Consider the following 11303-nt stretch of genomic DNA (forward strand, 5'->3'; position numbering starts at 1 on the left):
GAGCTCAGGCCTTGCAGAAGCTCTTGCTGAAGTTGGGTGGTTCCAGGCCTTTTCCCCCCTCTGCACATAATCAGTTTAATGCAAATGCATAGAACTAAAACTCTGAGATTAGCTGTTATAATCACATGTAAATACTTCCAGACAATCCGCTCAGGGAGGGGCAGCATGTGTAGTTTGGGACAGAGTTACACGGGATTTAGGCTGTTTACCACTCGATTAATTTCATGACTACAGCCCCAAAACCGCCCTTTTACCAGATGCACAGCTCACTTCCCCAAGAGTCAAGGTCACCCCAGCAGGAAGAAGCTGATAGCACAGGGCTGCTGCATCTGCCAGCAAAGACCGACGCCATTCTCCCCTGCGGCCCCAGTTAACAGTGCCTGGGACCCTTCTGCCCCAGCACACGAGGGGATGTGCCACAGCATAGCAGCAACGGTGGTGTTTCCCTTCCCTGCTGGCCCGGGTACTCAAGAGGACGCCGGTGCAGGATCACAGATCCTCCAGGCAGCGGTAGCAGCCACCACAGACGCAGGTTTCAATCCCTTTTTATTCATAAGCATATTCAAAGCTTGAGAATGTCAGAATCGAACCCCTCCCATAACCACCTACAAACCAACTCCTTGCAGCAGAGTCCATCCCTCTTCAGAAGAAAAATAGAACATCTTCCACCTATGCCTCTTCCTATTTTGGGTTCCTCCAGTCCAAAGCCCCACTGACGCCTGCCTGCAGGCCGGAAAAGCCAAGAAAAGGAAGGCTGCCTTCGCTCCAGGACCACGCGCCCCACAGCTGAGGAGCACGGAGCGCACGGCTGAGGCTGAACACGTTCCACGTATCACACCGTAGCACAGGGCTGCGCTCGGCCCCACGGCTCTCACCTCGGATCCTCGCGTGCCAGGCAGACGCTGGTTCGAGTTTGGCCCACACAGACATGATTTGGGAAAAGGGATTTCAGACCATCAAGTGCAACAGGCACAGAGACCGGCCACATCGGAGGGCTGCCACCGCTCCGCCTGTCTCGGCGCCTTGGCGGGCGAGCTGCCTGTGCCGGGGAGGAGGCGCAGGACCCCTCGCTGCGCAGCGCAGGCAGAGCAGCGGCACACCCCCGCCGGCGGGCACTCAGGCACGTCCCTTGTAGCCCCAAAGCAATAAGGCAACTGCTGGCTGCGGAGGCTGCTGCACGGTGCAGCTGCCTTGCTGCAGCACTGATGGCCCAGAACGTCACCGTCGGCCAGGCCTGTCCCCGCTGCTAATCCGCCAGCGTGATGACGTCGTAGTGGATCCCCTGCTGCAGCTGCTGGATCTGCTCGGCCGTCGCCTCTGCGGTGAACATGCCCTGGGCCTGGGCCATCGCGGCATCGGCCACTGCTGCAGAGGAGGGGGGTGAGTGGGTCAGCAGTTCCAAATACGCACCAGGGTGTTTCCGCCCCGGGGAAGGTAGGCCTCCCCGTGCAGCTCCCTGCCTCCAGAACAGGGAGCCAGTACTGCCCCAGAACCGACCCTTCTGGAGGTCACCACAATTCCCCCTGCAGAGACCATGGCTGCCATTTCCCAGAATTACAGGACACGGGCACCAAGATGGCAGCCTACCCCACCCCACCCCACCCCTGCTCGGCCGTGGATCGCTGCCAGCCAGCCAGCACGTAGCTGCCTGACGAACCCCGCTAGCTACAGTAAATGAGCAGCTCTGCACGTGGAGCTGGACCAAGACCACGACAGCGTCTCAGCAGCTGACAGGAGGCATCACAAACTCCCATGCAGGACTGGCAAGCCGGGAACAGGAGGGAGACGAGACTGCCAGGGCCAAGTCACAGATCAGCCCTGTGGCCCTGGCCTTACCTGTGACTGCCGAGTGTGCAGCTGCTTCCAGCTGTGCCTGAGTGACAAGATGCTGCTCAGGTGAGACAGGCATGTACTGGATCTGCAGGGACGAGAGAACAAGAGGAGGAGAGTCTGGGACTGGCAGGGCCCCTCTTGGAGTGCTGCTCTGGCCACAGCTGCTGCAGTGAGTCACTAACCCCCCTGCACTTCCATCTCACACCCCTTCCTCTCCAGCTCTGGGCACAGCATTCACCCCACTACAGCCCTACCTGCAGCACCACCAGCTTCTGCAGCCATGCTTGTCCCTTTACCTGAGGCTCCTGGAGGAACTGGCTGCCCTGCTCATACTGGATGTGGGTGATCTGGCCATCCTGCACCTGAAGACAAGAGCTGCAGTGAGACTGTGTTAGGACGAGGGGTGTTCCCTACCTCCCGAACAAAGCTGCGACTTAAACGGAGCAAGGGGACGCAAGGAAGCCCTGCCCGGCACATGGCACCCTTGCGGGTCCCATCCATTGCGCAAAGGGAGCGGCCAGGCTGACACTTACCTGGATGTGATGTCCCTCCGGGACAACGACGTACTCATGGGGAAGCAAGTGCTGTACGCCGTCCGGGGCAATGATGTACTGTACCTGCAAACACAGGGATTCAGAGCAAACAGACAGGTCACCACTGCCCTCCCCAAACCACAGAGCTGGTTGTTGTCTGGCTTCTGTGCCTTCTTCCATCCCACCTCTCCCCACTGCCACCGACCCTCCCCGCCCCAGCTGTGCAGTATCTCCTGCTTCCCCAAGCCCTGGGACAGGCCTGGTGCACAGCCCTCTCCCTCACCTGGTTGTCAGATGTCACTAAGTGCTGTACTGTCTGTCCATCAGCGGTTGTGATCTCCTGGATGTACGCAGCCTCCTCCTGCAAGGCAGCAAGAGGCCAGCGCTGTCAGTGTCAGCGCCGCCGGACGGCACGCCCTCCGAGACGAGGGGACCAGCACGGCAGCGTGGGGAAAGGCAGCGCGAGGCGGGAGGACGCGGCTGACCAGCGTGACTCACCTGGCTCGTGATGCTCTGCTCCTGAGCAACGATGATATGTTCCTGTCCCAGAGCCTGCTGCAGCCGCTCGGGAGCGAGCACCGCCTGGCCAGACTGCAGAGCCGCTGGAATGCGGAGAAAGCCAGTGCGGACACCGCCCGAGCTGCCAGCCAGCCCCACTCCCAAGAGCGGCCCTTGCCAGATGTCCACCCCACTGAGGAGCACAGGACATTCTCTCAACTCTGCTCACAGAGGGCAAGAAGCTAAAACAAACTCTCCCAAGATGAAGGAACTAGAGGGCACTGTGGGTAAAACCCAACGTCCACATCAAACAGTGTGAATTCCACTTCCTATTTCAACCACAAGCTGTTCACATCACTGCTGCTCCCTGAATGCACTGAGCTACTAGGACCTGCTTGCAGAAAACACTGCACCTGTAGTTCTGCACACAGAACCGCAATGGTTGCTGCTGCACTCGCTGGGTCCTGCTGCCACCAGCAACCCTGACCTTCTCCTGGCCCAGCCCTGCCTCAACCCTGCTCAGCTCGCGAGTTGGGTGAAGCAACACCGGGGCTCTGGCCAGGAAAGCTGGAGGTACACGGCTGGGGAGGGCAGGCACACATCTTACTCTGCAGGGTGGCTAGCGTGTCCTCATCGCTGTTCAGTATGATGGTCTGCTGGGCAGCAGCTGCAGGTGCCCCAGGCCTCTTCCCCTCCGAGCTGTGCAAACGCTGCATGTGGAACTTGAGGTGCCCGTTACGGTTGAACCTTCAGGAAGAATCAGAGTGAAGAACGAGAGTGAGGTGGACTTTGCCGTGGGCAGCACAGGGCCTCTGTGCCACCTGCAGAGCCACGAGTACCACAAGCATGTCCTAGGACACAGCCTGCCCCAGGCCCTGAAATGTTATTCCCACCAGTTCCCAAGTACCAAACCTCCCTGTGTGGAAGCTCCTGGGAGACTAAGCTGGGTCAACTTAAAGCAGGAACTGTTCTTTAAGGGCAGAGCCCCTTCTAATAGGGGGCTGCTCCTGGAAGCAGGATCTGGGCAGCCAGCTCTTTGCTAATACTCTACCTCCTCTTGAACTCTTAGAGAGCTCTGTAGGGTCTCCAGAAGCAGCAACAACCTAGCAGGCTTCACTCACCTCTGCCCACAGATCTGGCAGGCAAAGGGCTTCTCGTTGGTGTGTGTCAGCATATGCCTGCGCAGATCCTTTTTGTTCTTGGAGGCGAAGCTGCAGTGGGTGCACTTGTGTGGCCGAAGGTTGGCGTGCTGAACCATATGGCTCTGGGGACAGGAGGGTGAGGCAAAGTCAGAAAGCCGCTGTCCCCAATTTACCCGAACCTCTTATTCCCAGGGCTGCTCTACACCAGAGAAACCTACCCGAACCTCTGGCCAGAGGGCTGCAGTGAATGGACAGTCAGGACACTTGAAGGTGCTGGGCCCAATGTGGGCTCTCTTGTGACTCTCCATTTCTGCTCTCCCTGTAAACATGGCTGTGCAAATCTTGCATGAAAACTTTTTGGCTGTGGAAATCTTGCACGAGAGCTTCTTGGCTGTGGAAACCTTGCACGAGAACTTCTTGGCCATGCCTTGGAGTGCAGGCCACTTGACCTTTGGGGATGAGATTTCCTGCCCTTCGGAGGCTGGGGACAAAGATGAGTCCTTCTGGAGCTGCCTGGTGACACACTGCACCAAAGGCCACTTGACACCGGTGGGCTGAGCCTCCTGGCCCTCCGCTGGCGAGGGAAAGGCAGTGTCCCCGCTGAGGGGCTACGAGAGAAAAACCCAGTCATGCCTGCTCACACTGATGCGAGGAAATGGAGAGAAACACCAGTCTCCTTACCTCAATGTGATGGAACTGATTCCCTGGGACACTGGATGACATTATATAGTGATTGCTATGGTCCTTCAGAGCTTCAGTCATCACAGCTTCGCTCACCACGACTGCGTGAGAGGTCTCTGCAGGGCTTTCCTCCTCACTGTGGGCAGAAAACAGGGTCAGAGAAGATCTGTCTCATACCATTCCCACTGAAAGCCCCCTCATTTGATGTCAGACGTGTACCAGTCTCCCCACTTCTCCCACAAGGCTAACCTGTATAGCATGCCTGGAGCCTGGACCTCCTCACTGATGGGTGTGATGATGCTGTACTCTGTTGTCCCACCAAAGGGGATAGTGATCTGCTGCAGCTCTGAGCCACCCAAGGTCGCCTCCTCATAAGCCTCCTGCACCAGTGTCTCCCCAGGCTCTGCCATGTGCAGCGTCACCACCTTCTGCCGCTGCTCGGAGGGATCCATCTCTGCCCCCTCCTCCTGTGTCCGTGACTCGCCCGGGGCCTGCACTTCTCCCGAGTCATCCGGCTTCACCACTGCCACCTGCATGGGGGAGAGCAGCAGGTCAGCGGGAGGAACGCAAGGCTCTGCAGGACACCCCTCAAGCAAGCCAGGGCTGGGCGCTGGAAGAGACTGCTGGAGGGCTGGTAGGCCTCTCCCTGCCACCCCGCAGCAGGCATGGCCCTCCCTCGGCCCATGGCCCTCCCTCGGCCCTGCTCACCTGCAGAGAGCCTGCGGCCAGCTCTCGCTGGGTGCTCATGTTCAGCAGGAGATCCAGCGCGGTCTGCGTGGCTAGCTCTGCTGATCCAGCCACGCCTGCCAGGGTCAGAAGAAGGGTTAGACAGGGCGCTCACCGACGTTCTCCCCATCCCCTCCACCTTCCCTTGGAGCTCACCTTGTTCGTAAATGATGGTGGCCCCTCCCAGGGAGTCCTGGGAGAGGATAGGGGGCTCTGCTCCTGGGAGCGCCTGGACCGCGTGGTAGGACACAGGGCCAAGAGGGACCTGTGCGGGAGAAACAACTGAGAGCGCGGCCAGGGCAGAAGAAGAGCAGGGAGGAGATGGGGCGCGGGTGATGGCACTCACCGGGGGGCCGGGCTCTGGCTCAGCAGGGGCCTGCACCTGGCTGTGCTGCTGCTTCAGCTCCTCGATCTGCTGCAGGGTGAAGAAGGGGCGGCGGCGGCAGGGCGGCTCCTCGGGATGCCGCTGTGCCCACTCCTCAAAGCAGTCAGCGTGCCGGCAGTGCACGTGCAGGCGCAAGTTCTTCTTGTGCTTCGTGGTGAAGTGGCAGAACTCACAAGCGAATGGCTTCCCTCCTGCAGGACACGTGAGGCAGGAGTCAAGCGGGGGTCTCCAAGGGCAGCAGGGAGGGCAGACACGCTCTCGCCTGTGTCCTGGAGAAGCAGGAGGTCTAGAAGGCTACAGGCATGCCGGGGAGTGGGGCCAGGCAGGCACCTTCTCTCACCCGTGTGCTTGACAGCCATGTGCGAGACCAGGAAGTCCTCCCGGAAGGTGGAGTACTTGCAGAAGCTGCACTTGTAGGGCTTGTCGTTCATGTGGGACAGCTGGTGGTTCAGCAGGATCTTTTTGTCCTCACAGACGTACTCGCAGAACTCACACTTGAACCTGCCAGGACAAGACCATCTGTCACGCAGGCAACAGGGACCTTCTGCCTTCTCCCTGTGAGAGGCAGCCTGGGACGCTGGCTCTATCAGGACACGCGGCAGACTGTCGTCTGGCTCTTACCTGCGGTTAGCAATGGCCTGGATGTGTGTCAGCAAGTGCATTTTGAAGGTGTAGCGCTTCTTAAAGGACTTCCCACACTGCAGGAAAATAAAGCAAAGCAACGCTAACTTCCTGTCCACCCTCACGTGCTGCCAAGCCCTGTCCAGGCTAGTCCCCCCCTCTCACCTTGTCACACATGTGCGGCTTCTCCGTGCTGTGCGTTTTCATGTGCTGAGTAAGTCTCTTCTGCATGGGGTAGATACGATTGCACACAGGGCATGGGAAGGAGCTCAGCTTTGGGGGCTGGAGGGAGAACACAAAGATGAGCTCACCTGGGAGAGGATTAACAGCCCTCTTACCCTCCCCATCACAAGCCCTGGGCTGCCTCTTCTCTGTTGATCCAAAAATACTGCCATCAATTAGGCACCAAGCAGTTGTGGAAGCCCAAGACATGCCTCTCCGCAGAGTAACACTGCTGAGCTTCAAGCCATCAGGGTAGTCAGACTCACCGGATCAGCTCTCTTTTTCCTGAAAAAGAAAGAAAATCCCTGTCAGCCAAACCCCAAATCTGGGCTCCCTTGCACCTCAGACACCAAAACTGCCCATTTCGGAAAGGGCCAGAGATCAGGTGCAGAGGCAGCCACGGCTGCACTCCCAGGGCAGGGGGAACAATATCGGTGCTGCTGAGCCAGGCTGCAAGACAGTCTTTGGGACTCTCACGTTACCTACCTGTCCCGACTGTGTACTGTGGAGTGTCGGATGACGTCCTTCCTGTACACACTGGTGTAATTACACTCTTCACACTTGTACGGCTTGCTGCCCACGTGGTTGAACATGTGTTCCTGCGAGAGGCAGAGAGGGAGCCGTGAGACCGGGGGCTATCAGCCACCCTCAGTGGGATAGCCCGGGAACGAGACGGGCAGCAGTTACCTTGAGAGAGGACCAACGGCGGGAGCGGTAGCTGCACTGAAGACACTTGAAGAGCTGTGGGTCGTTAGCCTCATGTGAGTTGACGTGGAAGCGCAGATCATCGTGTGTGAGAAAACGTGAGCCACAGATCCGACACAGATACGGCCTCATCAGAGGCTTGGGAGACTTGTAGTAGTACCTGCAGAACCAGAACTGGGGCTCAGAGCTGTGGTGGCAAAGAGGGGCTGGACCGGCCCTGGTCACAGGCCAGACGGCCCAGCGATGGCTTAACACACTCCCCTCACCTGTGCCCCATGTACTTGCGGTATTTCTTGCCCAGGAAGCGGCGAGAGGGCCGGCCTCGCCTCCTGGGGATGACATCTGCCTCCTCGGGGCTGGTGTTGGAGGAAGGATCCTTATTCTCAGAGTCAGACTGGCTAATGCTGGGCTCTGCCAGGCTCTCGCTGGTCCCATTCTCCAGTCCAGAAGAACTAGCTGCTTCCGAGTTCTGCAGGTCACAGCTCTGCGTGCTTTGGGATGTCACCAAGGGCTCCACCTCTTCTCCTGTTTGACAGCAACACAGCACGATTGCATCAGACATCCTTGCTGTGGGCTCCCAGGAGCTTGCGTTTTGCTCCCCCTCCAATCCTGCAAGTGGCTGCTGCCTCCCACTTCTCTACCTTCAGGCATGTCCTGAGGCATGTCTTCCAGACGGGGAAACTTGCGGGGTCTCCCTGGGCGTCGCCGTGGCCTCTCCTCACTAGATGTGGGGACAGTGCGGCTGTACTTGGGCTGTCGTCCACGAGGCTCATCCTCAGCTGGGTTATAGTCACTGTCCTCTGGAGGCAAATGTGCCAAAACGTTAGGGATAAGGGAAAAGATTCGGCTATATCAGATGTGGGGAGAACGAATCCTACCTTCAGGATCGTCAATAGCACCAGCATCCATGATATCATCATCATCTTCTTCCTCTGGGACCTCCTCCTCTGCAGTCTTCGGAGCAGGACCCCCTTTTCGTGGACGCCCCTTCTTCAAAGCTAAAGCTGAAGCCACTACCACAGAAAACAGAATGAAAACTCTTTACCAGACTGCATTACACGGCAGGTTTCTACACTCTTACTCCTCCTCTTATTTCTTCCCCACAGAGCGAGCAGTGAGTCCATTTGCAGTAAGATAATTTTTTCCTCAGTCCTCACTAGTGGCAGCACCCCATATACCTGGCTGGAAGTGCCGCTCTTTCATGTGGTTGATCAGCGTTTTTTTGGAGATGCTCTTGTACTGACACATCTTGCACTTGAATTGCTGCACCACCACCACCTCCATCATTTCCTCCAGGGTCTCCATGTCTGGCTGATCCAGCTCCTCCCCGCCATCTGCCTCTTGGGCCTGATCCAGCTGTGCGGGCAGCTCCAGTACTTCGGACTGCTCAGAAGGGTCTGAAGGGCCCGGCTGGTCAAGGCATGTGGAGGTTGGTCCATCAGCAACAGCTTCTATCGCCAAGCTATTGGCCAGAGCAGAAGTGGCCATTTGGGACACCATGGGGGCACCTGAAACACCAAAAAGCGGCTCAGCCAAGGAACACAACCTCACCTGTACACAAGCCACATGTACACCTCGAGTACAGGGCTGAACACACAGGGCTGAACACTAGCTCAGCAACCAGGGGTTCCCAACAGCCAGCACAGCCACAGTGACTCTGGTGCACAGGCTGGGCTGACGCAGTCGGGATACCCTCTCCAGGCTCTGCTCTTGTCCTTTATCCCACTGGGGGGAGGGAGGGGGAGCTGGGAGCTTCTCCCCGGCAGCGTGTGCTTTCTTACCCACTGCCACAGTGGGTTCTGCTCTCCACTACTGAGGGCAGAGTATGGAAACAGGAAAAGGCTCAGAGGCAGAGAAAGCCATTACTGGAGCTACTGGAGGTGCATCCTTACCATCGTCAGGTCCTTGCAAAATGAGGTACTGAGTGGTCTCTGCACCACCATCCTCAGCACTCGTCACAGCGATGCAGCCTGGGGAGGAGAAGGAAAGCAGAAGAATGGTAACTGCCAAATGTGGGGGTGTAGAGTCGACAGGGCGAGTGCTGCTCTCAAGTTCAGGCACAAGTGGGAGGGGTTAGAAAGGTTCAGCTCTAGGGATTTCGCCTGCTCTGAACTGCTGCCACCTTGGCTGAAGGGACACTGAGGCAGAGGGAGAGCGGTCCAGCAGCCCCTTGCAACAGCCAGGAGCTCTACAGCAAACCCTCCAGCCACTGAGGCAAGGCAGGAAGAAAAACCCTCCCTAAATGAGATAGGTATGCATGCGTATATAAATTTCCGGCACATCTCCCAACCAAGTCTGTTTTTCCAAGGTCTGGGATAGTAGCAGCTCCGCTGCCAAGCCCTGCTGCACATCACACCAAGGCATTTGGAGCGTACTGAGCTCCAGGGCAGCAGCAAACAGACCTGCCAGGAGCACAAGCAGCGGGAGAATACACTCACTCTGGATGATGTCAGGCCCGATCGTGGACTCGATGATTTTGTCTATCGCAGAACCGAGGTCTGAGGACGTGGATGCAGTGGAGTCTGACACCATGGCGGCTCCGTCGGAGATGACGCTGGAGTGAACCAAGACCTGTGGGGACTCCGACACCATGATGGATTGGCTCACTGTGGAGACGCTGGAGACCAGGGTGGACTGCGCAATGGAGGAAGAATCTGGCAGGTAAATCCGGGGAATTGCATCTGTGCTGGAGCTGCTCTCGGACACTTCTTCCTAGGTGGGAAAAAGAGGCCAGAGGAGCTCAGCTGAGAGGCCTTTGCTAGGCCGGCCCCTTGGGGGAGCCAGCGTCTGCAAACACCGCCAGCATTTTGGCTTGCAGAATTGCAAGGACAGGTATCAAGAGCAGTTTCTTTAGCCACTGCCAAGGACCCCGACCTGCAGTGCTGCTGTTGCACCCCCCCTCAGGCTGGCAAGCACACACCCAACGGGGAGTGCAGCAGCCTTCCAAGGCTGCCAAGCAACAGAGCGGACTCCTGAAATTCCCACTGCCTATCCCATGTCAGAAACACGTGGAGAAATTAAAAGCTTCTAGTTGTCAGGACCCAGGACTACAGCCCCCTCCCCTCCCCGAGGGGCTGCCGCCCCGTCTGCGGAGCTGCTCCCTACCAAGGCGACGCCGCTGCTGTCCGAGCTCTGACCCACGCCAGAGTCATCCGCCTGCGCGAGGGGGCTGGGCGCCGAGGCGGCGTCGCTGCTGTCGGCCGACACGGCCTCCGAGGTCCCCACGCCGAGGCCGCTCTCCGAGGGCTCCTCGCGCCCCGCGCGCGGGGCCGCGTCGCTGCTGCTCTCCACCTCATTCTCCTCCATGCCCGACTCGCCCGCCGCGGCCTAGGCGCGACCTGCGGGCACGACGCCCCCGCCGTCAGGCCCGCTCCCGCGCCGCCCGCGGCCCGCCGCCGCCCCCCGGGGCCCCCCGCCACGACCCGGCGCGGCGCGGGGGGCCCTGCCGCGTCCCGGGCGCCCGCCGAGGGGCCCCGCGGGGCGCGGCCGCCGCGACATGCCGCCCCCGGGCCGCCGCCAGCCGCCCCCCCCCCGCCGCCGCGGGCGCTCCCGGCGCCCCCGTCCCGTCATCCCCCGCGGCGCCGCCCAGCCCCGGCCGCCATCTTGCCGCGGGGTCCCCCCCGCCGCCTCCGCGCGCGCGCACACGGCGGGGCCGCCCCGGAGCGCCGGCAAGGGCGGCCCCGCCGCGCCGCGCCGCGCCGCCGCGCCCGCCCGCCCGCTCGCCCCGCGCTCTCACCCGGCCCGCGCCGCGCCCGCCGCGCCGCCGCCACGGCCGGCATCACGGCGGCCGCCACGCACCCCCCCGGCCTCGCCGCGCAGGGACACGGCCCGCGCGGACCCCGCGCCGGGACTACTTACCGCCGCCCGCACCGCCCCGCTCGCGGCGCTCGCCGCCGCGGGCCGCGCTCCTCGCCGCCGCCGCCGCCGCCCCTGGGGCTCGAGCGGCGCCGCCCGCCG

General features: G+C 60.1%; 1 protein-coding gene across 3 annotated transcripts; it reads right to left on the reverse strand.

The window, feature by feature from the left end:
• Nucleotides 1-529: 529 nt before the first annotated feature.
• ZNF335 (zinc finger protein 335) lies at nt 530-11196 on the reverse strand. Of its 3 annotated transcripts, none has more exons than XM_064521754.1 (28): nt 11083-11196; nt 10452-10684; nt 9785-10058; nt 9239-9316; nt 8525-8854; nt 8225-8359; nt 7988-8146; nt 7628-7871; nt 7329-7506; nt 7128-7240; nt 6908-6926; nt 6585-6701; nt 6420-6496; nt 6139-6299; nt 5760-5989; nt 5570-5678; nt 5396-5490; nt 4937-5217; nt 4688-4823; nt 4225-4614; nt 3986-4128; nt 3472-3611; nt 2865-2968; nt 2650-2727; nt 2367-2450; nt 2130-2195; nt 1837-1918; nt 530-1365 (listed from the first exon to the last, which is right to left on the reverse strand). In XM_064521754.1, the coding sequence occupies exons 2-28, from the start codon at nt 10650-10652 to the stop codon at nt 1247-1249; spliced, it is 4143 nt and encodes a 1380-aa protein (XP_064377824.1). In that variant the 5' UTR covers nt 10653-10684; nt 11083-11196; the 3' UTR covers nt 530-1246. The 3 variants fall into 3 exon arrangements, 2 of the variants coding, with proteins under 2 accessions (XP_064377824.1, XP_064377823.1); XM_064521753.1 differs by having other exon boundaries at nt 7613-7871; XR_010391960.1 differs by having other exon boundaries at nt 1310-1365; nt 2130-2208; nt 7613-7871.
• Between the last annotated feature and the right edge of the window lie 107 nt (nt 11197-11303).

Source organism: Dromaius novaehollandiae, chromosome 16 (assembly GCF_036370855.1).
Source record: "Dromaius novaehollandiae isolate bDroNov1 chromosome 16, bDroNov1.hap1, whole genome shotgun sequence".
Classification (NCBI taxonomy): Eukaryota; Metazoa; Chordata; class Aves; order Casuariiformes; family Dromaiidae; genus Dromaius; species Dromaius novaehollandiae.

What these genes read in the sequence shown, in the direction of transcription:
- ZNF335 (XM_064521753.1), bottom strand. Translation starts at nt 10,652, where the DNA reads ATGGAGGAGAATGAGGTGGAGAGCAGCAGCGACGCGGCCCCGCGCGCG. An exon ending in CACCATCATTTACGAACAAG is followed by an intron (nt 5,491 to 5,569) that starts GTGAGCTCCAAG and finishes TGACCCTGGCAG; the next exon opens with GCGTGGCTGGATCAGCAGAG. An exon ending in CGGAGGGACATCACATCCAG is followed by an intron (nt 2,196 to 2,366) that starts GTAAGTGTCAGC and finishes TCTTGTCTTCAG; the next exon opens with GTGCAGGATGGCCAGATCAC.